General features: G+C 38.6%; 3 protein-coding genes and 2 pseudogenes across 6 annotated transcripts in view; 2 read left to right on the top strand and 3 right to left on the bottom strand.

Annotated features, from left to right (window-relative positions):
* Positions 1–684: 684 nt before the first annotated feature.
* LOC113158721 (cytochrome P450 3A30-like) lies at positions 685–6,346 on the bottom strand. Its single transcript, XM_026354839.1, has 13 exons — positions 6,173–6,346; positions 5,978–6,071; positions 5,731–5,783; positions 3,878–3,977; positions 3,503–3,619; positions 3,170–3,255; positions 2,939–3,081; positions 2,715–2,839; positions 2,248–2,332; positions 1,910–2,070; positions 1,586–1,812; positions 1,219–1,381; positions 685–1,138 (listed from the first exon to the last, which is right to left on the bottom strand). Exons 1-13 carry the CDS (start codon positions 6,241–6,243, stop codon positions 1,064–1,066), a joined length of 1,500 nt encoding a protein of 499 aa, XP_026210624.1. The 5' UTR covers positions 6,244–6,346; the 3' UTR covers positions 685–1,063.
* Positions 6,347–7,067: 721 nt separating this feature from the next.
* LOC113158722 lies at positions 7,068–12,112 on the bottom strand (annotated as a pseudogene).
* A 249-nt stretch (positions 12,113–12,361) lies between these two features.
* LOC113158720 lies at positions 12,362–16,271 on the bottom strand (annotated as a pseudogene).
* A 423-nt stretch (positions 16,272–16,694) lies between these two features.
* Positions 16,695–19,626, top strand: mrpl57 (mitochondrial ribosomal protein L57). Its single transcript, XM_026353762.1, has 2 exons — positions 16,695–16,844; positions 18,442–19,626. The coding sequence occupies exon 2, from the start codon at positions 18,457–18,459 to the stop codon at positions 18,766–18,768; it is 312 nt and encodes a 103-aa protein (XP_026209547.1). The 5' UTR covers positions 16,695–16,844; positions 18,442–18,456; the 3' UTR covers positions 18,769–19,626.
* Positions 19,627–20,549: 923 nt separating this feature from the next.
* The window catches only part of kcnh1a (potassium voltage-gated channel, subfamily H (eag-related), member 1a), a 30,837-nt gene continuing 25,515 nt past the window's right edge, over positions 20,550–25,871 (top strand). For 2 of the 4 annotated variants that reach the window (XM_026356785.1, XM_026356783.1), the window contains exons 1-2: positions 20,550–20,916; positions 23,166–23,192. In XM_026356785.1, the coding sequence (XP_026212570.1) occupies positions 20,844–20,916; positions 23,166–23,192 (100 nt within the window). In that variant the 5' untranslated portion in view covers positions 20,550–20,843. The remainder of the gene's footprint in view (positions 20,917–23,165; positions 23,193–25,871) is intronic. The other 2 variants (XM_026356786.1, XM_026356784.1) reach the window with 1 other exon arrangement.

Genomic DNA, 25,871 nt, shown 5'->3' with positions numbered 1-25,871 from the left:
CCCTGTCTGCTGCAGGTTAACTTACATCTGTGGCAGGAAATTCGACAGATGTCTCACAACCAAATAAAACAAAAGCCATCCATGCCTATCTTATCAGAGACCTTGGTTAAAGGAGTAGTGTTACATTGTGGGTAAATTTGCTTATTAGCATTTTTGTTGACAGTTACACTAAGAAGATTTGTACCAAACTCATATTTTCCATAATTCATAAAGCTTCACATTGACAACATAACTCTGGAAAGTCTGTGAACCAGGCCAAGAACAAACCCAGAGCTGTGTCTGAAATCACTTCACATTTATTATGTAGTACATGACATAAAAGTAGTATACACATACATTCTCCACAGGTGCTCTGATTAATGGCTACATTACAAGACGTTGCAGCTTTATTGGATCCTCTACATCACATTTTAGATATTTGTTTTTGATATATTCACCTGTAGATGGCTGTAAATGTTTAACCAGCACTAATAAGCTGGTAAAATGTTAATCAAGTCAGTAAAATGTAGTTTAGTTTTAAATGTAAAATTAGTCAGTTTATTTGAGGAGAACTTAAATTGGCCACTCGGTGGAGACAAATTCCCGTGAATGACAGCAGTTACAAAAAAAAAAAAGACTGCAGGACGATTATGATAAAGCAGAGCTGTTGTTCAGGTGTCCAAATCATTCCTGTCAATATTTTAAAACTGACAGTGATACTGACTTGATGAATATTGTGTAATAATATACAGTGAATATGTAATAATATAATATAAATGTTGATGTCCGCCATTATATCAAAATCTGCCTCTTACAAAATGTCTCTCTGAGAAGTTTCAATCATGATAGAATCCTGTAGAAATTACACTGGACATTCAATACTTCGCTGGGTGCATTAAAGTGTGCTTTGTGCGTTTTAAACAGTAATATAACATCTGACAAAGTGCATTGAGTTGATTATAAGGAATGACTATATCAGTTTCTGTGGTAGAAACACTTCCAGTATCATCCCGTGAGCAGTTGCCACATGTTAAATGAGTTTGACAGGATTTAAGAACAAATGCGTTCTGAGATCTTCCCTTTATTACTGTTGTCGGGGAACAAATTTGAGTTTTATTGGCTGAGTCGGCTGAAACTTCCAGTCAAACTCCAAAGGAATCTAAAGGAAGAAATGAAAACTATGAACATCTAAATGTGTGTTAATATACATACATTTGTTGTGTGTGTGCTATTCTTTACCACTGTCTCTTTACACGTTTCCACAGTGTAATGCTGCAGGAGACGGACTAGAACCATCTTTATGACGAGGAGAGCGTAACGCATCCCAATGCAGTTACGAGGACCCAGCCCAAACGGCATGTACACGTACGGGTTCACCTCCTCCCCGCTGTCTTTACTGAACCTGCACACATGTCCAACTATGTCTTAGTTTCTAAATCATTAAGTGTCTGAGAGATTGGGAAATGATGATTTATGTTGAGAACGTTTTTTTCAGAAGCCACAATTTTCATAATGTACCAATGTAATTAATGTATGGAGGGAGGGACTCTTCTCTTCTATACATTCATTACTATAAATAAAATAGTTTAGTGGAATGTCCTCTTACCTCTCTGGTCTGAAAAGCTCTGGTGAGCTCCAAAAGCGTGGATCCTTGTGTAACAAGTACAAGGGAATCCCAATCAGGGTTCCTTCAGGGATTGTGAAGCCATGGACATGGACGGTTTTTTTGCACATCCTGTCAAGCCTATGTGTACTGGGAGTCAAACGCATTGACTCACAAATAACCTGGTCCAGGTACTGCAGACCAACAACATCATCATATGAAACAGGAGTCTGGAGGCAAAAATGTAAAGAAGGCATTAGATCCAAAACAAAAACATCATTTAGTAATGTGGTATTTTACAAGACCTGTAAATAAAAAGTCTTGTACATCTGTTGGTAGTCTGGTGTCGATTTCTTTATGCAGTGTCTGCAATGTATCAGGGTTGGTGGCCAGATTGTAAAGAATGTAACTCAGAGTGGCGCTGGTGTTCTCAAATCCACCAAAGACGAATATGAAGGCCTGGGAAAGGATCTCGTGTTCGGTCAGACCTACAGGAATGATCACAGATTTAGTGCTTACTCTTGACAGAATATCATCAAACGCGTCATGGTTCACCTCACAAGGCGATTGACTGGATGAGGGTAAGAACAATGTGAACATGCCGAAGAATTTTGTAAGAACAAACTTGTTACTCGTAATTAATCATTACGGTGGTGGAAACGTACCTTTACTTGGCTGCTCTTGCTCACTCTTGATGTCTGTTTCTGGAATCTCATTCTGAACCATCACTTGGAGGAAGTCCCCTCGAATCTAGATCAGCATAGAAAACACTGACAGAACTGGGACTAGATGAGAAGATCAATGAAACTTTTTCATCAGCTTTATAAGTATTGGTGGATGGACTGTGTTGCCTTTAGATAGAGTCAGGCCACATGTTAGTAAGTGTTTCCAGTTTTTGTGGTTTTAACTTTATATTTAATGTTAAGACATGATAATGGCATCTATCTGCTCTTCTAATTCTTGGCATGAAAGCAAATAAACACATATCGTATAGACTGTAAAGCCCACTGAGGCTGATTTATTTGTGATATGTGTTATATAAATAAGATTTAATTAGATTTGTCCAAAAATGTTGAGCTATTTCCTTTAATTCTCCTAAATATTTTCCACTCAGTGCAGATGAAACACCTACAGATTTCTCTCCACTGCGCTGGTCTTTAAATTTCTTGATGATGTCGTAGAAAAAATCCACACTTTGTGTGGGCATCAGCTCAATATGCAGCAACTCTGACAGACGGGCACCAAAGGGAAACATCACTGAAAGGAAACCAGAGGGCTGTTACCCAACATCTGCAGTCTGATAATACCAACGTGCTCATATGATTAAATAATCTTTGATATAAAAGGAGTACGTACATGCTAAAAGCAAAGGTAGGAATTTGAAGTTAGTCACTCTCCTGAGATGAACACTGAGGGGATCGTCTGGATTGTTGATGGAGTCTATCTCAACACTGAAAGATGCACTGGTCACCGTGTCTAAACTGTAAGGTGCCACAAATCTACAGCAGAAAGAAAAAGAGAGACAATGTTTTACCATGACTATTTATTTCAGACAAAGTGATGAATCCCTTTTATATAACAACTTACTGTTTGACATCAACAGGCTCATCCAAATTAGTTTTCCTCAGTTTCTCAATGAGTCGATCTGCGTAGCGAGCAACAGTGGGAAAAACCTTTCAGAAAGAAAACAATCATCAGCAAAATGTAGTTGAAATACAAAAAAAAATGGTGTTTAACTAGTTCTTATACAATTACAATGGTGCAAGTCATTATCATGATCCATGTCCTACTCCTGTTTATTTTTCCATCTAGATCCTTTTATGATATTACAACAGCTTAACGTCAGATTGTCATGTTTCAGTGTTTGTAACTGCATACAGTAGAGAAATGTACTGGACAGATCACCGATATGACACCAACCTGTTTCAGTCTTCCACTGGTGAAGCACGGAGACAAAGTGCTCCGAATTCTTTTCCACCTTTCATCTTTAACTTCTGTAATTGCATCGTCCAAACGTCGTAATATTGCAGCATTATTCTGTGAACACGAGTACAGCTGAGGCTTTAAAGCTTTTTTTTAATTAGCAGTTTTTATCTGTGCTAACATATCTGCAAAATAGTTTTCTAATAATCAATTAGCCTTAAATATGTCTCAGCAAACACATTAACATAAACTGTATTTCTGATCAATGTGATGTTATTTTAATGGACAAAAAATTCTAAGTGACCCCAAACTTTTGAATGGCAGTGTATATAAACGAGCTACCATAAGTAACAAATAAATCCACTCTCTTACCCTGCGGTTGGTAAACGTTGAGTAGCACTCCTTCACCATCACAGTTTTAATGATGTCAGGATCTGCCACCATTAAAGTCGGTGATCGGCCATCGTACAACCTGCACAAACGCATTTCAACATCACATGAAGTAAAGACTGTTGACAACTTGAGGCTACAACCTGAAAATGAGAAGACACTGAACTTAATTCGACCTCAAATGTTTGTGTCAAAAATACTCAGTGTACAAAGTAAAATATGATATTCTTTTCAACGTAGGATAAACATACAGTGGCAAGAAAAAGTATGTGATTGGGATTACGTGGAGTTTTGCATGAATTGGTCATAAAATGTGCTCTGATCTTCATCTAACTCACAACAATAGAAAAGTAGTCACAGTCTGTTTAAAATAATAATACACAAACAAGTGGAAAAAGTAAGTGTAAACCTTTGGACTTAAAGACTGGTTTACCCTTCTTTGGCAGCAATAACCTCAACCAAACGTTTCCTGTAGTTGCAGATCAGACCTGCACAACGATCTGGAGTAATTTTGGACCACTCCTCTTCAAAAAACTGTTTCAGTGTAGCAATATTCTTGGGATGTCTGGTGTGAATGGCTCTCTTAAGGTCATGCCACAGCATTTCAATCGGGTTGAGGTCAGGACTCTGACTGGGCCACTCCAGAAGGTGTATTTTGTTCTGTTGAAGACATTCTTTTGTTGAATAGTTGTATGCTTTGGGTCATTGTCCTGTTGCATCACCCATCCTCTGCGGGGTTTCAGTTGGCGGACAGATGGTCTTACGTTTTCCTGCAGAATGTCTTGATAAACTCTGGACTTAATTTTTCCATAAATGACAACAATCCGTTCAGGCCCTGAGGCATCAAAGCAGCCCCAAACCATGATGCTCCCTCCGCCATGTTTTACGGTGGGGCTGAGGTTTTGATGTTGGTGTGCTGTGCCTTTTTTTCTCCACACATATTGTTGTGTGTTTTTTCCAAACAACAACAATTTTGTTTTCATCTGTCCACAGAATATTTTGCCATTAGTGCTGTGGAACATCCAGGTGCTCTTTTGCAAACTTCAAATGTGCTGCAATATTATTTTTGGACAGCAATGCCTCCTCCGAGGTGTCCTCCCATGTACTCCATTCTTTTTGATGTTTTCTTTATTGTAGATATGGGTTAGGTCAACAAAAATGTTAGCATGTGCCAGAGATATGTAGACAGTCTGTCTTACCGTGGACACATGAACATCAAGGCTTTTGGAGATACCTTTGTAACCCTTTCCAGCTTTATCCAAGTCAACAATTCTTGATCTTGAGCTCTTTTGTGTGAGGCATTGTTCACATCAGGCAGTGCTTCTTGAAACCAGTAAACCAGTGTTTGTTTTTAAAGGACAGGACAGCTTTCAGCAACACATGTTGTCAATATCATCACACTGATTCACTCCTGGCTCCAATTAGCTCTTGGAGCTTAGGCTAGGGGTTCACATACTTTTTCCACCCTGCACTGTGAATGTTTACATGTTATGTTCAATAAAAACATGAAAACATATAATGTTCGTGTAGTATTATTTTAAGCAGACTGTGTTTTTCTATTGTTGTGACTTAGATGAAGATCGGAGCACATTTTATGACATATTCATGCAGAAAAGCATGAAATTCCAAAGGGTTCACAAAGTTTTTCTTGCCACTGTAAATATGTACATTTTGGACCAACATATTATGTATTGTTACAAATTATATATGCAAAATGCACACTTGCCAATAAAGTGACAGGCACTCTTCTATTACAATATTTTAATAAACAGTACTTGAGTATAAGGTGGATACACGTCTTCCACAACAGAATTGACTTTGAGGCAACAACTCACCCCCAGACATCCCCATACTTGGCCTGGCATTCACGATCAAAAGTGAGCATCCCCTACAAAAAATGTGTTTCGGTGTTAGGGTTCAATTGCAAAAGACAAACAAGTCTAAAGGTGCTCAGAAAGTGCAATGAGTGGCAGGCAGGTGGCTGTATCCAAGACTTTTACACCATCTTTACTTTTAATCAACTCAATCAGCTCTTTTCTAACCAGTCTCTTACATTTGTGTCTGTTCAGGTGTGAGTTTTACCTTTCTAAAGTACAGCATAGTCCCAACAAAAGGCAGAGGCCTTGGTCCGGGAATCCCCAGCTGTTTGAACAACCTATACGGCCAAAGGCCATATCTGCATCACAGTATAAAAACAAAAGCCTCAGGGTGATTGGAGCAGAGCAGAAACTAACAACAGAGACAACAACTCCTTTGACAGTTGCAGAAACTACTCACAGCATTAACAGTGTCAAGCAGAGAGCCAGCAGAGTCCAGCTGGTCGCCGAGAAAAATGCAAACACGAACATTGTGGCATCAACAGGTTAGAAACGACACGCTGTTAAAACACAAACGACACTTCATAAGCTGGACGACGAGCTGCAACCTAGTTCTCATCAGAAGAGGCCGTGATCCTACAGGGGCAAACAACTTTTGTGTCTGCGCGCAGGGACCGTCTGCAAAGTGCAATACGGAAAAGAGAGACTGCGGCGTCAACAAAATCACTTCACACATCGGTAGTCTCCTGTTTGCCATAATATAACAGTTAGTTTGATAAACAGAGCTTTTGCAGGATTTAAGGGATTTTTTTTTATTGAGAAAAATAATCAATAACTTCACCCTTAATAATAATAATGTAGCGTCAAATCCCAAATGAAGTTATCCCTTGGCATTGGGGGTTATGCAACAGCACAGGAGGATGTAGGTCAGTTTGCATTGCCCCCATCAGAAATGGGAGGTCTGGAGAATTAAGGGATCCAAACCCTTAAAATACAAGAACTAGGCACCAAATGTTTTGCATTTAATTATTAATAGTGTAGTTTAGCTTTTGAGAAGTGTTTGTTTTACCAATTTTTCTAAATGTTCCAGTCTTCATATGTAAAATGTGCAGCCAGTAAGATTCATTGCTATAATAGCAGAAATAGAATATAATATTTATAATTATGTTTCCATCAGTGTGTGATCACCAGAAAATAAGAATAGTTGCAGGCTCTTCAGATTTGAAGTTTCCCCTTTCCTTTAGGCTGGCATGTTGTATCTCCATGTTCCTGCACCAGTGCAGGTTGGAAAAACCATCCAATTACGTATACAATACTGTATGGAATCACACTGAATACGCTTCTGTTTGCTTTTCTGGTTGTACTTTTATTGGTTCATATCTTTCATACAATTAAAATGTGGTTATTTTAACATGTCAAAAAATTGACTGATGTTTACCATGATACAAGAACCTTAAAGACGAATATAACTCTGAGAGATATGTTTAAATTGTGATGGGATCCTGTAAAAATTATACAGACAACCAATTATGCTACAGGAACTTTCATAGTTACTATGTATGTAAAACTTACATGTACACGTTTTCTAGACAGACACAACATAAAGTGTTCAGGACAGCTGATAAAATTATGAATAAAATCATTAAAAAACATTTTTTTATTTGTCAGTTCATCAACATTGTAAATGTCACAAAGTGCACTGATTATTACTATTTAATATCTGATCTTCTTTACTATAAACACTTCTAAAATATCCTCAGGCCTCTATAAAATGAGTTTGACAGGATTAGAGAAGCAGTGTGTATTTGGAGATCTTCCCTCTTGGATTACTGTTGTCTGGGAACAACCGTCAGCTTTATTGGCTGAGTCGGCTTAAACATCCAGTCATGTTCCAAAGGAATCTAGAGGAAGAAATGAACATCAAATCAGAGACATGACAGAAGAATAAAATGAACGTCTGAACGCTCAAGAATGTGTATGTTGCTGTGCATGAAGTGCTGCTCCTACCACAGTATCTTTACACGTTTCTATAGTGTAATGCTGCAGGAGACGGACTAGAACCATCTTCAGGACGAGGATAGCGTAACGCATCCCAATGCAGCTACGAGGACCCAGCCCAAACGGCATGTACACGTACGGGTTCACCTCCTCCCCGCTGTCTATATTGAACCTGCACAGACACCAAACCACAAACTTTTTCAATCAAGTCACAACTGAATCCTGAAAAATGCTCATTTGAACATCTACAACTTCACGATGACTGTGTTATTACCACTGAGTGGACTATGACGCATTTAAGAAATGCTCTTATGTAGGATAAGAGTGTTTCAGATTCATTACAATAAAGAATAAAGTTTAGTGCAGTGTCCTCTTACCTCTCTGGTCTGAAAAGCTCTGGTGAGCTCCAAAAGTGTGGATCCTTGTGTAACAAGTACACAGGAATCCCAATCAGGGTTCCTTCAGGGATTGTGAGGCCATGGACCTGGATCGTCTTTTTACACATCCTCTCAAGTCGAGGTGCAGTGGGAATCAAACGCATTGACTCACAAATAACCTGGTCCAGGTACTGCAGACGAACAACATCATCAAATGAAACAGGAGCCTGGAGGCAAAAAGGTGACAGAGGCATAAATATATAAAACAAACAAACAAAAACACCTTTTAGGAATGTTTTATTTTAAAGGATCCATATAATGACAAGGAATCTCATGCAGAAGTACTGTACATCTCTTGGTAAGTTGCTGTCGATTTCTTTCTGCAGCGTCTCCATCGCATCAGGGTTGGTTGCCAGATTGTAAAGGATGTAACTCAGAGTGGTGCTGGTGGTCTCATACCCACCAAAGATGAAAACCAAGGCCTGGGAAAGGATCTCGTGTTCAGTCAGACCTGCAGGAAAATATAGCAAAACGTTTACTGCGATGGAAAAAAAATAATAATAATTTTCCACTTTTACTCAGAATTAACACAAATATTCAAAGACACAAAAACAGAACAAGCAAATCAATATCACACAGTTCACTGAAGAAATAAAGGGAGGGTGTCGATTCGATTTATTTCATTTTTGATTTAACGTACCTTTACTTGGCTGCTCTTGCTCACTCTTGATGTCTGTTTCTGGAATCTCATTCTGAACCATCACTTGGAGGAAGTCTGCTCGAATCTAGATCAGCACAGAGAACAGTCTACGCTGACACTAGTGGTATAAAACTGCCAAGAAATGTACGAAGTGTAGAAGAAACAGTACTTAAGAGTTTAACTTGATCTTCATTTAACTTAATCCAAATAATTTCTTACAGATTCCTCTCCACGGTGCTGGTCTTTAAATTTCTTGATGATGTTGTAGAAAAAATCCACACTTTTTCTGGGCATCAGCTCAAGATTCAGGAGCTTTGCCAAACGAGCACCAAAGGGAAACATCACTGAAAGGAAACCAGAGGGCTGTTACACAACATCTGCATTCGAGTTATACAAAAGCACTCATCAAACTTACTTAGTATAATTACGGGCAAAAAACTGAAGTCAAATCATCTTCTTGAGATGAACACTGAGGGGATCGTCCTGATGGTTTTATGGAGTCATCTCGAACTGAATACCACTGTCACCGTTCTAGAACTGTAAGGTGCCACAAATCTACAGCAGAACAATAACAATTAACAAGAGACGGTGTTTTCTTTAACACGTCTTTAAAAATAATGCAATGAAACCTTTTTCTATAACACCTTACTGTTTGACATCGACGGGTTCATCCAAATTTGTTTTCCCCAGTTTCTCAATGAGTCGGTCTGCGTAACGAACAACGATGGGAAGAAATGTGACTGATGAAATATCACATCTATATTAGTTCTATAAGAAAATACACAGTACATAATGCTCAAGTAGAAGGCCAGACTGATGGTTCGGACTCGAGGGGGAGTGAGGAAATTGGTGAGATGTGAGATGGAGCTGCAGCAGGACAAGAGGACTCTGGATTATATAGTAGATTCATATAATAGTAAAAATACACAGTTACATTAAGTAAAAGTTGTACATTTAACATTCAGTCCATATAGAAATCCATGCAGACACACTGTAAATATACATACAGATATTTTGTAAATAAATGTATTCGTGTCGCTGCAGCACATCATAGGAAGCTCGTCAACCTGATACCTACCTGTTTCAGTCTTCCACTGGTGAAGCATGGAGACAAAGTGCTCCGAATTCTCTTCCACTTTTCATCTTTAACTACTGTAATTGCATCTTCCAGCGGTCCTAATAATTCAGCATTATCCTGTGAATGCAAATATAGTTAAGATGTTGTTTTCTTGTATTTGGTCCATAAATGGTTATTATACCCACACTTCCCACAGACAGCACTCAGACAACACAAAAATTCTATATTTTATAGTTTTCAAAACTATAATGTGTTAACAACAACTGGTGAAAATAATGGGGCTCGTAGTTAAATTATCTGTCTAATGGTAACAAAATCTTAGTTGATAAATAAATCATATCTTGTTTTATTCTGTACTTATGTGTGTAAAAAAAATTTAAAATGTTTTCGAGGACTTGTGTACCGACGGTATTTCTTGGCTGCAACCTTTAACATTAACTTTGTTTACTGAGTGTTAGGGTATTAACGTGGAGCTTTACACACATCTAAATTTCCACAGGTTATTAATACTCCATTATTATTTGAACCACCTGCTGTGTTCCTATGTTTTGTTGTCACTGAACAGGCCTCATCAAATGAAATATGTCGGCGAGGAAAAGAGAAAGGTTTCCTCATAGACATATTTTGTAAATTTCATTTGGGCACATAAACAGTTTGTGTCTTAGTTAAATACTCTAAATCCAGACTGCGTGAGAATAATGAGGTTTGTTTAGCGGCCTTTTTTTATGGGTCTAAACTAAACTAAATTAAACTAAACTTTTTAATAATAAAATACAGTCCCTGTTATCCTGATTCTGTAGGCATAACATGGTACTCAGCAAATTTGCAAACACAGCATAAACAAGTATTTGGTTTACTATAAATACATTTCCATTTGCATGGTAATTATGTTATTGCACAAAAAAAAAATCTAATATCTATACACATGGTAACATGCATTGAGACGAGTCCCTTACACTGCGGTTGGTAAACACTGAGTAGCACTCCTTCACCATCACTGTTTTAATAATCTCAGGGTCTGACACCATTAAAATTGGCGACCGTCCAATATACAACCTGCACAAACACACAGCAACATCATATTATAAAGTATGAACTGTTAACAACCTGAAAATGAGAAGACACTAAACTAAATTCACCCTCAAATAAACATTCGTGTTTTATCTGATACTACTACTACTACTACTACTACTACTGCTACTACTACTATTACTACAGTAGTAAGTGTGCTGTTGCTGCAGTTTGCTGGTGATGCAGCATAAAACAGAAGGATGCAGGTTGCAAAAAGCCTGCACAGTGACTGGGATGAGGTTGGACTCACTAGAGGCTGTGGTGGAGAAAGGCACACAGAAAAAGATAGAGACCATTTTACGATACAACAGCCATCCCCTAAACACATCTTGACGGACCAGAGAAGTAGCTGAAATGGACGACTCAGCTCACTGCGTTGCAGGACTGAAAGATACAGGAGATCCTTCATCCCCACAGCCATAACACTCTACAACACCCCAGCCAACATCAGATGAGTACTTACTACTTTTTACTATCTTTATCTACAAGATAGACTATTTGAAATTCCCTTTGGGGACTTATAAAGTTTATCTTATCTTACTTTTACTTGTGTAAAAGATTATTGCTTCATATCACCAATATCATCTGCAGAGATTTGGAAGATGGTGCAACGACTCACCCCCAGACGTCCCCATACTTGTCTTGGCACTCACGATCAAAAGATAAAAGTCCCTACAAAGACATTACGGAAAAAAAGTCACATTTACACCATAAGAATAAGAAAACACCTTCATCTATAATGGTAATTAGATTTTAATTACCTTTCTAAAGTCAAGCAAGGTCCCAACAAAAGGCAGAGGCCTTGGTCCAGGAACTCCCAGCTTTCTGAAAAACCTATATGGCCAAACACCATACCTGTATTATAATAAAAAAAATAGGTTATGCAAGGATTAATATCAGGTCACAACTGCTCAAAGGACAGTCGTCTCTGCAGGATAAAAAGTGGCAGAGTTGACAACCTCACCTAATCTAACCTAGAAGTTGAACAGGTGCAGAAACTACTCACAGTAATAACAGACCGACGCAGAGAGCCAGCAGAGTCCAGGTGGTCTCTGAGAAGAAGGTGAAGTCCAACATCCTGACTGGAGCCGAGGGAGAGCAGGACACAAACAACAGCAGAAATGAGGAAGTTCACTGGGAACTGAAACCTTTAAAAGACCCGGCTGTGGGAGGAGTTCCCAGGCTGGAGCTTCACGGAGACATGAACCACTGGTCTTTATGTCATAAACATAGGATCAGAGGTGGCTGAGAAATAATTTACCTGGATGGAGGTGTGGCTGATTACGCACACGTAATGCTGCAGTTTTCTATCTTTTTTCATCCGTGTTGTTTATGTCTAATAAACTCAGGAGTCCAAGAGTTTTGTAACAATGCTTCAAACATTTTTTTTTATTTCATATGTTGAATAGACACAGTATAAAGTGTTCAGTACAGCTGATAGAATGATGAATAAAATCAATTAAAAAAAACATTTTTCCATTTGTCAGCTCGTTGTTCACTGATTATTACTATTTAATATCTGATCTTCTTTACTATAAACACTTCTAAAATATCCTCAGGCCTCTATGTATTTGGAGATCTTCCCTCTTGGATTACTGTTGTCTGGGAACAACCTTCAGTTTTATTGCCTGAGTCGGCTGAAACTTCCAGTCATGTTCCAAAGGAATCTAGAGGAAGAAATGAACTTCAAATCAGAGACATGATAGAAGAATAAAATGAACGTCTGAACGCTCAAGAATGTGTATGTTGCTGTGCATGAAGTGCTGCTCCTACCACAGTATCTTTACACGTTTCTATAGTGTAATGCTGCAGGAGACGGACTAGAACCATCTTCAGGACGAGGAGAGCGTAACGCATCCCAACGCAGTTACGAGGACCCAGCCCAAACGGCATGTACACGTACGGGTTCACCTCCTCCCCGCTGTCTTTATTGAACCTGCACAGACACCAAACCACAAACTTTTTCAATCAAGTCACAACTGAATCCTGAAAAATGCTCATTTGAACATTTACAACTTCACGATGACTGTGTTACTACCACTGAGTGGACTATGACGCATTTAAGAAATGCTCTTATGTAGGTTAAGAGTGTTGTAGATTCATTACAATAAAGAATAAAAGTTTAGTGCAGTGTCCTGTTTACCTCTCTGGTCTGAAAAGCTCTGGTGAGCTCCAAAAGCGTGGATCCTTGTGTAACAAGTACACAGGAATCCCAATCAGGGTTCCTTCAGGGATTGTGAGGCCATGGACCTGGATCGTCTTTTTACACATCCTCTCAAGTCGAGGTGCAGTGGGAATCAAACGCATTGACTCACAAATAACCTGGTCCAGGTACTGCAGACCAACAACATCATCATATGAAACAGGAGCCTGGAGACAAAAAGGTGACAGAGGCATAAATATATAAAACAAACAAACAAAAACACCTTTCAGGAATGTTTTATTTTAAAGGATCCATATAATGACAAGGAATCTCATGCAGAAGTACTGTACATCTCTTGGTAAGTTGCTGTCGATTTCTTTCTGCAGCGTCTCCATCGCATCAGGGTTGGTTGCCAGATTGTAAAGGATGTAACTCAGAGTGGTGCTGGTGGTCTCATACCCACCAAAGATGAAAACCAAGGCCTGGGAAAGGATCTCGTGTTCAGTCAGACCTACAGGAAAATATAGCAAAACGTTTACTGCAATGGGAAAAAAACATTTTCCAGTTTCACTCCGTCATCTTATCAGAATTAACACAAATATTCAGGTGACAAAGACAAAAAACAGAACAAGCAAATGAATATCACACAGTTCACTGTAGAAATAAAGGGAGGGTCTCAGGATCATGACGGTAGATTCGATTTATTTCATTTTTGATTTAATGTACCTTTACTTGGCTGCTCTTGCTCACTCTTGATGTCTGTTTCTGGAATCTCATTCTGAACCATCACTTGGAGGAAGTCTGCTCGAATCTAGATCAGCACAGAGAACAGTCTACGCTGACGCTATCATATAAAACTGCCATGAAATGTACCAACTGTAGAAGAAACAGTACTTAAGAGTTTAACTTGATCTAAATAATTTCTTACAGATTCCTCTCCACAGTGCTGGTCTTTAAATTTCTTGATGATGTTGTAGAAAAAATCCACACTTTGTCTGGGCATCAGCTCAAGATTCAGGAGCTTTGCCAAACGAGCACCAAAGGGAAACATCACTGAAAGGAAACCAGAGGGCTGTTACACAACATCTGCATTCGAGTTATACAAAAGGGCTCATAAGATCAAATGATCTCCCTCTATAATAGATTTGAAAAGGATACGTACTTAGTATAATTACGGGCAAAAAACTGAAGTCAATCATCTTCTTGAGATGAACACTGAGGGGATCGTCTGGATTGTTGATGGAGTCTATCTCGACACTGAAAGACGCACTGGTCACCGTGTCTAAACTGTAAGGTGCCACAAATCTACAGCAGAACAATAAAGAGAGACAATGTTTTCCATAACACGTCTTTGTGAAAAATAATGCAATGAAACCTTTTTCTATAACACCTTACTGTTTGACATCGACGGGTTCATCCAAATTTGTTTTCCCCCAGTTTCTCAATGAGTCGGTCTGCATAACGAACAACGATGGGAAAGACCTTCAAAAAATAACAAGAAGAAAATGATGACTGATGGAAAAAGTATTCACATCTATTATATAGTATATATATAGTAAAAATACACAGTTACAGATACACATTAAGTAAAAGTTGTACATTTAACATTCAGTCCATATAGAAATCCATGCAGACACACTGTAAATATACATACAGACATTCTGTAAATAAATGTATTCGTGTCGCTGCAGCACATCATAGGAAGCTCGTCAACCTGATACCTACCTGTTTCAGTCTTCCACTGGTGAAGCATGGAGACAAAGTGCTCCGAATTCTCTTCCACTTTTCATCTTTAACTACTGTAATTGCATCATCCAGCGGTCCTGATAATCCTATATCATCCTGCGAATGCAAATATAATTAAAATTATGTTTTTTTTGTATGTGATCCATTAATTGTTATTATACCCACACTTTCCACAAACAGCACTCAGACAGCACAAAGAACAATCACTCAACCTAACTGTATTCTATGATTAAGTACATTAACTGTGTGTTTAATGGTAAGAAAACTTAATACATCATGTCTGGTTTTTATATGTACTAACTTTTCAAAGACTAACATACACATCATAAACAAGTATTGTTTAATATAAATAACTAAAACTATAAAAAACCTTCCACTTCCACTGTTATAATGTTAGTGCTGTTTTCTTGAACCTGGTCTGCTGGATTTTCAAACATCCATACACATGGTAACATGCATTAAGACAAGTCTCTTACCCTGCGGTTGGTAAACACTGAGTAGCACTCCTTCACCATCACTGTTTTAATAATCTCAGGGTCTGACACCATTAAAATTGGTGCTCGTCCATCATACAACCTGCAACACACAGAAACATCATATTATAAAGTATGAACTGTTAACAACCTGAAAATGAGAAGATACTAAACTAAATTTACCCTCAAATAAACATCTCCACCTTATCTGATATTACTACTCGTTCTTTTACTCGTGTAAAACTTGACAACTTCTTTCATCACCAATATCATCTGCAGAGATTTGGAAGATGGAGCAACGACTCACCCCCAGACGTCCCCATACTTGGCTTGGCATTCGCGGTCGAAAGGTAACAGTCCCTACAACAACATAACAGAAAAAAGTGTTAAAAGGTTGAACGGCCACAGAGGCTCCACCAGAGACAGGAAACCTACAGATGTAAATAATGAGTGTAAGTCAAAAAGGTCACATTTACACCATAAGAATAAGAAAACACCGTCATCTATAAAGGTAATTAGATTTTAATTACCTTTCTAAAGTAAAGCAAGGTCCCAACAAAAGGCAGAGGCCTTGGTCCAGGAACTCCCAGCTTTCTGAAAAACCTATACGGCCAAACACCATACCTGTATTATAATAAAAGAAATAGGTTATGCAAGGATTAATATCAGGTCACAACTGCTCAAAGGACAGTCGTCACTGCAGGATAGTAAGTAAGTGGCAGAGTTGACAACCTCGACTAATCTAACCTAGAAGTTGAACAGGTGCAGAAACTACTCACAGTAATAACAGACCGACGCAGAGAGCCAGCAGAGTCCAGGTGGTCTCTGAGAAGAAGGTGAAGTCCAACATCCTGACTGGAGCCGAGGGAGAGCAGGACACAAACAACAGCAGAAATGAGGAAGTTCACTGGGAACTGAAACCTTTAAAAGACCCGGCTGTGGGAGGAGTTCCCAGGCTGGAGCTTCACGGAGACATGAACCACTGGTCTTTATGTCATAAACATAGGATCAGAGGTGGCTGAGAAATTATTTACCTGGATGGAGGTGTGGCTGATTACGCACACGTAATGCTGCAGTTTTCTATCCTTATATAGACTCTACCGTGTTGTTTATGTTGGATAAACTACGGAGCTTTTTTTATTTCATATGTTTGTGTTGTTTTTTCTAACAACTGTATGTGTACGTTTCCTACTATAAAAGGTTCGTATCAACCTGCTGCACAATGAACCACATCAAACACACAGATACTGTTTAGAAGGCTTTTTAATACATTTTGCAGCATCTTCTAAAAGTATTTAAATAACAAATAAATAAATAAACGTTTATTAAATGTAGACCTGTGTTGACACAGTGGTCTAAATATGCAATAGGGCACATGTGTCTAATGACCCTTCGACGGCACCGTACATAACCCGGAAGTACAGCTAATGTCCCCATCGCACACTTTCTCAGGTTGTTCTTCGTCTTTTTTAAACTGTCTAATTCTGGCTGTTTTTCCATCTTGTCGCCCGAAGGTGAACTGCATTTATTATAAGTAAAAGCTGAGGTAAGTACCGAACATGTGGCTTAGAAATGTATTTCCATTAACGTGTAAAATGACGTCCTTTCGTAGCTGCCCTTGGTCTGCAACACCAGGCTAAAGCTAACCCGGCTAACGCTAATGTGAACAACATCATAAATTAATATAACGTAATTCGTTTAAAGCTAATGTATGGACTTTGAGTTTCAACCAAGTAAACGTAAAATAACGACATAATGCGGGCTTAATATGACTTTACTAACCTTTGCCCGGTAGATAGCTAAAATGTGCTGAAAACAGTGATCTTTAATGCTCTAAATCCACATGTTATGTTACATGTTATTAAACACATCTTTGCTTTAACGTAAACGTAAGATGTAAAGAAAATATGTCCTAATAAAAAAGTTTAGCAGAGAAACGAGACACTTCTTAACAGCCATCTAAAAGTCACATTAAAAATTGTTGATATATTAATGTAAAGCTGGAATTAAGCCTTTTTTAAAAATTGGGTTCTTTATTTAGCAATATAAATAAATACAACTGATGATTGTGATTTGATGATGAGAATGATAGTTGAGGTTGAAGAGAAAAATCTTTCTAATTAATGTTAGAATTTGGTCTTGTTTCTTTTGTCAGATTTAAAACTTTTAATGAGGTGGTAAATTATAAAATATATCATATATAATAATATATCATAACTCAAGTTCTCGCTATTCGTTATAAAAAAGTTTGGGCACCTCAGAGCAAATTTTATGCTGTAAAAAAACCCCAAAAGTAAATGATCGATGCTTATCAAATGAATCCAGCAGTTATTGTCCACACATCTGCTGGTATACTGCTTCAGGTTTTACATGCAGCCTGCACAGAAAGGAGTTGAGGAAGAAAATCCAAGCAACAAATTGCCAAATAGGACGGACATTTACGACCACACCACATAAAAATGTAAATCAAAACACAAGCACTTTATGTTTGTCAGCACTGACTAGGTTTAAGGCCTTGATGATGACGTCCAGTTAAGGTTTTTGAATGATGTCATTGTTATGAACTGCTGTAAAATGATTACAGTCAATGAGTCATCAGTATGCAGAAGGTAAACAGTTATAAACCTCACAAAGGTGCTGTGTAGAGACTCATCTGAATCGCACATTAGTTACATTTTTATTACACTAAAGGCGCATGTTGCTGCCCACACCTTAACTACTATGTGATCTTTGGTTACTTGGCAGAGTAGAAACTCACCCTGAGCAGAGGTCCAGTCTGCGAGATAACTCTCTGCCTGTGTGGGTGTAGGATCTTTAATACACCTGTAACAGAACATTTTGACATGTCTCAGTAGGATGAACACAGGTATAAATAATAAAATTTAAAGGCAGCTGAATTTGATTTTCGTTGCTTCAGTTCTGGTATTATTCAAGCTCTCTAATAGTGTCAACAACACCTGTGCTCTTCTAATATGATGAGTGAAATGCAGAAAGTGAGAAATGCTCATTACACTGAACACTTCTGTTCAATTACAGTTATACACAACACACATTCATCTCTAAGACAGACAGCTCCAATGTCACACATCCATTGATTGTTTCTTTTTTTTTTATCTTTTATTTTATAATTTTTTCCTTTTCAGAAATAATTTCCCACCATGTTTCTCACCCTCACCCTGCTGCGGAAAGGCATCCCAGGGAAGCAGTGGATAGGAAAGTATCGGCGTCCCCGACAGATTACGTGGCAGATGAAACGCAATACAGTGAAGCATCTGGAGCGCGAGGCTGAGAATGAATACTGGATCAGTCGGCCGTACATGACTCCGGAGCAAGAGTACGGCCACGCAGCAGAGCGAAGAGCTCAGACCTGGCTAAAGATCAAGGAGTCGAAATTTTCCAAGTTTCCTGAGCACAAATTCATGACTGATCACCTGAGTCATCTCAAACTCACAAAGACCTGGTCGAGTTAATGTGAGCAGAGAAACGACACCCAAAGACTGTCTCTAACGTTACAATTTAACATGTTTGCAAGACAAAATCCTGTTGAAACTCCATCTAACTGTGCTTTTTTTTTTTTTTTTTAATTACAAAAACTTAACCACACTGCAACAGGACTCCACATTCAGTGCAACTCCCTCATATAAAAACTGCTTAACACTCAATATGTGATCTGCGGGTGCTTATTTTAGAGCTCATTAACAGAATACACTTTCAAGTTTAGAAAAGCCGGCTTCCCACTGGTTCTAAATTCTCAGTAATTATATGAGGTGCTGAATTCCAGGAGGAAAACATTGGAGGAGTTACATAAATTGTCTGGGAGGCTGGTGGGAAATCATGTAATTTTACAAAGAGTTAATTTCACTGTAATGAAACGGCGTGCCTGATGCTGTTTTACATTTCATGCACTATAAGGTTTTGACTGCCAGTAAGCAGACACATGCAGCTGAAATTAGTATGTGTAATCCTTTTTGAAGTTAGAAAAACTGGGGAGTATGACTTTTATGATTAATGGAAATAATATCAGTTCATTAATTAATTCTGTGTTTCTATCTGCCATATTACCTTACCTTTATAGTACCACAAATCTTTAGTGGAATTTGAACCTCTGTCAAACCTCAGTTTGTGTCTGTAATCTCATCACATGCTAGATACTCTATTGCTGACCCATTTGATAAAATTTATTGCCATTACGTACCTTTCTAATTATTACTCTGACAGGAAGAGTCAGCAGGTATAACTGTCGGTGACACGCAACTGTTTCATATCCTTAAAAGGAAAAGATGAAAAGTTATAAAACGCAAAGTAAACACTGATTATAAAACCTTAAATGGAGCCACAAATGTGTACTGTCCTTTATTGGAAAACCTCGACCTCCCTCCCTTTAAGTTGTGTGATGAGACAAATATGTTATGTCTACTTTCACCTACATTTTAATAGTTTAAATATTTTTTTCAATAATTATGTTGTCAAAATATTAAGTATTTTAAGAAATCAACGTCTCGTAGTTTCCTCAGTGTGTGTACCACTCCTGAAGGAAGCAGCACGGTCCCCATAAAACTGTGATATTCAGTGCTTCTGTGCATCAGGGAGCTCTGCTAGTTTCCATAGCAGCCGTCCAGGCTGATTTACACCTGCACCAACAGGTGAACCCAATGACCCAACTGAGAGGGTAGAAAACCAGCAGCCCTCTGGACGCTGAGGAAACCACAGGTGTGAGGAAACCTTTCATCACTAGTTCTAAAATTTCTCCGACTACGTTTGTACCGTCTATTTAATTTTGATTAAAATGTCGCCACCAGAAGCTGCAGTCGAACTCGGGCTTATGATGGTCACTGCAGGAACCAAAATAATTGGACAGGACTGATGAGCTGGTGCCAATCTTACAGCAGGGATCCAAGGTAAAACAAAAAATCCCCATGATGCTGTAATATTAGACTAATTTCAAGAGTGAAACAAGTTACACAACTTCTCCATCTTGGAAAGAAGTTGGACTGCACAAACACAAGAGAGGCCAAACCCAAGAACACCATTCACACTGGAGAAGTCAGAGACCTGGTCAACAGGGTGATGGTCTGCGCTGTGCACATTCTGTCCAAGTCTCTCACAGGCTCTGAGAAAAGATGGTAGGACAGGAGCAGCTCTTGTATAAATGTGTTTAGTTGGACCACTGGAGTTGGTAGAGAGCAGCAGCTCCTCACTGAATCGTCAGTGTGCGTAAAGTCTTGTCCAGCAGATGGAGCTCCAGGTCCAGCTGGCTGTGGTCGTGGAGGAGCACAGCCCCGGCCCCTCCTGCCTTGTGCGCCCTGGCGTTGTTTTCCTCTCAAGGATGATGTGAAGTGCGTAAAGAGGCGCCAACGCACCGCACCGGGCTGAGGAGGTAGCTAATGAGCAGAGCAGACAGACACACACACACACACACACACACAGACACAGACACACAGCCCCTCTCCAAAAATCCCCGCAGCGTCTCAGAGCTGGGGAGACTATGAAGACGAGCGGCAGACGGAGGAGGATTCACCTGCAGAAAGCTGCGTGAAGAGGCAGGATGGCGGGGGGTCGGAGGGGACTTGTGGCCCCTCAGAATACTTTTTTGGAGAATATTGTGAGACGATCGAACGGTAAGGTTCATACACGACATCAATTAAAACTAATCACAGTCTGTGTCAGGAAGTAGGCACATTAATTGTCGGACAGCTTTTCTAATCAAGCTAATCATCTAATTAAGGCAAATTTGCAACGAGGGAGCTTAATTAGTGATAAAGTTCGTATTTTTTCCATGATCCGCGCAACAAAACCTAATGGAGGGGTTTGTTTTCAAGCCACAAGATTGATGTAAAACCAATTAATTAAAGTAGTGTGATCACGACTGGACTCTCTGGCAATAACTCTTCCCAACCGGGAGTCTATGCAGGAGTGTGTGGAGAATAAAGACGACAGCAGGTTGTTAGAATAACATCATTCAGTTTACTACCGATTACATAAGACCCCTGGAAGTCTTAATTAAAAAAATATATGGATCAGAAATGTGCAGTTTGGAGGTTCAGGAGAGGTTTTAAAATGAATTATAAACAAATGAACTTGAGCTGTGAGCACGATCTGCTATTGTTGCATATTAGATATTTGTGGCCAATGTGTTAAAAATAAACCAACACAATCTGAAAACGTGGTGAATTAGAAGTTATATTTGGCCAATCAAACATCAAGCTGTGCCTCATTCAGAGGGCTGCATACAGTTTATTTATTTATTTGCATTGTTAATTTTGTGGGTAATAATCTCACTGAAACAACATTAAGGACTTTTGAGTCATGCAGGCTTCTGATTTCCAGTGTGGACATTAAATCTGAGGCTGCTGCTAATTAATGTGTGTAAAGTGGATTAAAATTGAAATCATTCACTTGACTTTCTTTAAAAGTCTGAAAACTCGCAGCGCCAGAAGTTTAAAGTGGACATTGAAGCACATCACCACAGTAAATAAAATGAATATATTCCTATTTATCTGTTAAAAATGAATTAACTGCTTTCATTTTGGCCATTTAGTGCTCATCTCCTCTCCTGATATGAAGACAATTCACATGTGAAGGATGAATTATACAGTATTTTTCCCCGTAGATCAGAGCAGGTATTGAAGTATAAAGATTTCTTTTGGGGTTTGGTTAAAGTTCGAGTTAGGTTGAGGGGTTTTTGTTGCTTGTTAGAAGTTTGCCAAAAAGAAATAATGTCTGCGTACACGCACTCCTTGGGCCTCACTGTCAGTCTGCCCCTGTTGCACAGATCTACATTAAAATGTGTTATGACAGAAAGGAACAACTTGTTCTGAGCTGCGACTGTGTCTCAAGTGTGAGGGTTTTTTTTTAGATGAACACTGTGATAGCTGGATCCCTTACGTGTAAAATGTATTTTAAAAAAGGAAAATCCACTCTTAGAATAAAAGCACAAGCTTTACTGATGACCTTGGGTGGTCCATGGATTAGCATGCAGTAAATCTCTCCTGAGCAACAAACAAAAGAGCTGAGACTGTAATCTGAGGGGGGAAAGCACAGTGATAGTGGGTGTCCATGAACAATGAGATTCTTTTATCTAACTTTCAGTTGTTTACTGTTAAATAACCACAGTCCTTGTTGCATTTTGATGACATGTTCAAGTCTAACTTGGATTTCCTGTGCATTCGCAGTTGTAAAACTAAACTCTAAACATGCAGAAGTCAGTTTTTATTGGACACATTTAAACCTATTGACCTTTTTCTCTACAGACATTTTCTCTGGTCGTAGCAGAAAAAACACAGGTGCAGCTAATAACATTAATGATGCTTCTTTTCCCCTTTGAGTGTCAGTTAACGCCAACGAGCAAACCAGGGACCTGCAACTGAAACAGATTTTGCACAACTTAATTGACAACTGGGGCCTCTTAATCCCTCAATAACATTTATGGTGTGTCTGGAAAAGTTGTAACCTACACAGGTAAACTGCAGAGTTGATCTGTTTACTGAAGTGTTGAGAGGTGAGCAGCAAAGAAAACTGGAGTATTTTCACACTGTGGTATTGGTCACTTAGGTATAGGAAGATGGATGAATGCAGTTTTAATCAGATTAAGTCTCACTCAAATAGTCGATCAACAAACGTTTTTGTACAAATTAGCTGCCAGTGTGGCGAACAGGTCTTGATAAATCGGACGACAGTAACACAGATTTCTGTAAACAAGTGTGTTTTAGCCTGTAGCAACTGTTCAGGTTAGAGCAGCACAGGGAGGATTGTTGATTTCACAGCAGTGTGTCTCTTTTGGTTCACACGTCTCATCTCTTTTGTCTGAGACTCACCAGATGTTTCTCACTGTTATCTGTTAACCTTCTTTTCTTTGCACAAATTTCAGTTTGGACACTGTCACATAGGCAGACAGGTACTATGAAGTTTAATTTGGCGTGCTGCTTATGTTTTCTTTACAGTATCTCTTTGTAATGCACCAGTAAATGTTCTATACCAAATGCTGTTAATTTACAAAGCACTTAGCTCATTAGACTTGTTTCTGAAATTTAGCTGCAACACAGCAGTAAATTACACAAATCTTTAATTGCACACTTTAACAAATCCAGGGCTTCTAATGGTTATAGAGCTTTATGCTTCTTCAGCCACAAGATTAACGTTCATCTGATCATTGTAAAATAACACGTTGGCATGGAACGTCTTGTGCATCACGATCTGTCTGTGTTTTCATGCTTTTGTCTGTTTGTGTGGTCACGTGTGTATTTCTGTGTGTGTTTTGTGCAAAGTGTATTTTGATAGAGTCCGACTGAGACATCAACAGGCATATTTTTATTGGCCGATTTACTCTATTTGGTGTTTGTGTTTGTCAGCCGAGCAATTGAGGTTATGTAAAATCAAGCATGAGGTTAGTTTCACTCATCCCCAATGGGGCGATGGTACAGATACTGTACTAGAAGAACAGTTTCTGGTGTAAATCATTTGCAAAATGTCAGTGGAAGGAGTCAAAGCAAACTTATTTGCACTCATCAGGCTCTTTATTAGAAGGAAAACGCTTGTGTTGCTGTTGATGATACATGGAGAAACATTGATGTGCATTTTCTGAGCACATCAGGTCACTAAGTCTGGCAGCATGGCTGCACGCCTTTAATGACCACCAAGTGTAGAATAAAATAACATCTGCAATAAAAATAGGAGCTTAATGTCACCAATAAATAACCAAATGATCATAATAGCAATAATAATGCTGACTCTTTCCAGGAATGCTACATTTCTGGATGAGCGGATCTGGTCCTCTGAGGCCTGCCCTTGTCACCAGGTTTGGTTTCAGCTAATGCTGCTGGTCCACAAAATGTTTTCATGTCTGTTTAGAGTCATTCAGCCCTTAAAGTGCTTCAGTATCATTAGTTCCTGATGGCTGGTGTAACATGTTTTGCTGCCACAGAGGAAATAAATTCATTGCTTATAGCAATGCCCAATGTCATTTGTACAGAAATGAACCAGTGAGAAAATCAGTGAAACAGCCAATGATGTGCAAACCGAGACACAGTTCATTTTCAGAGTTAAAGCGATCAGCACTGAAATCTGTATGAGCTTTAAAAATATACCTTATCAGTCGGGCTCTAGTTCTGTCTCCTGCTCTTTCACCCCTGTGTGCCCACATTTTCACCTGTCACCTGAGTGGCTTAAAAATCATTGCATCTTTTATTTTTACATCACAATAATGACATGGATCAATTTGAGATTGTTTTACTACTATATTTAAGTGTTTAAATAATCACAAATGTAATGCACATTGTTTTGCACTGAATATAAAATCAGTGTTTCTCACACATAGACTTTTCCTGGGAGGGCCCCCCTAGTATGTATGTTTTAATTTTTTTTTATTTCCAAGAGAAGACACCTTCTGTGATCACTAGATGACTGTTTAGCTGCGCTCTATCATAACTGTAGGTTACGTGTTTGCTGCTCTAAATGTCAAACGGTAGCTCAGATCAACTTTGTTCTGTGACAGAACAAAGTTGATGTTGTCAGTGTGCGGAGAGACAGGCTTCAAAATAACACATGTAGCCAAAGATGGTCTGCATGGGGTAAGATGTATCACTCTGTAACAGCTCTAAACAATCAGAGGACTAGATGTGTAATCTAGATCCAAAAACTCACCAAACAGAGTCAGACGTCTAGTATCTGTTGTCTATCTCTAGTAAAATCATAAGTTTCAGAAGCTCCCATTTCGTAAGTCCATAAATCAAGACCAAGTTTTTTTATTTATTTATACTAAACATATTTGATAAACTCAGCCTAAACAAGTTAATTCCCATTTGTCACCATCCACCACCACAAGTAAAATCAAATTCTTTGGTAAACACTGAAAATTTCAAATCACAAGTTTGGTTAGGGTATTTTAAAATATCACACTTAATATAAATTAATCAAATCAGTCTGTTTTCACGTTCAAAGCACATTTGTAATCGGTTCTCTATGTCCTCAGCTTCACTACGATGTAGGTATTTGACAGAAGCAGCTGTTTGTTTTAAGCCTCTTTTCTATTTTCCATCCAAAAACCAAGCTCGACCATGCACGTCCAGCTGTTAAATGAAAAACACACATTATCCCTCAATTTACCCTTTTTGTATGTATTATGACAGGTTATAATACATGTGCAAGTTATTCAAGTAACAGTACGTGATTGTATATTATAAAGTGGCTGAGAGGTTTAAAAATAGGATGGGAGCATAAAAACCAATTAGAATGCAGATGCAACTCAAAACAATTCAGGTTTATTACCATTTTGACCAGGAATACGTTTAGCTTGAAGGCTTTGCTAACATTAAAATATGCAAAATGTGTCATATGAGAATTAATGTTCTCTCTGTTTTCCATGGCATTTAAAAATTGATGACAGTAGACATTAATACCTACATTAATAGACTGGATTGGCTAAGAGGGAATAGTTACACATCTGAAACTGCTAAGTAGGCTTAAAAAGGCAACACAACCTTACTGTTGTGGGAAATGCTGCTAACGAGCAATTAGTCAATAAAGTTGATGTTTGGATGATTTCTACAGAAGCAGTTTTAGTTATATTTTCGTGCTG

Source organism: Anabas testudineus, chromosome 15 (assembly GCF_900324465.2).
Source record: "Anabas testudineus chromosome 15, fAnaTes1.2, whole genome shotgun sequence".
In the NCBI taxonomy this organism is placed as follows: Eukaryota; Metazoa; Chordata; class Actinopteri; order Anabantiformes; family Anabantidae; genus Anabas; species Anabas testudineus.
The sequence above is the reverse complement of the archived record's forward strand: the minus strand, read 5'-3'. Positions and strand labels throughout refer to the sequence as shown.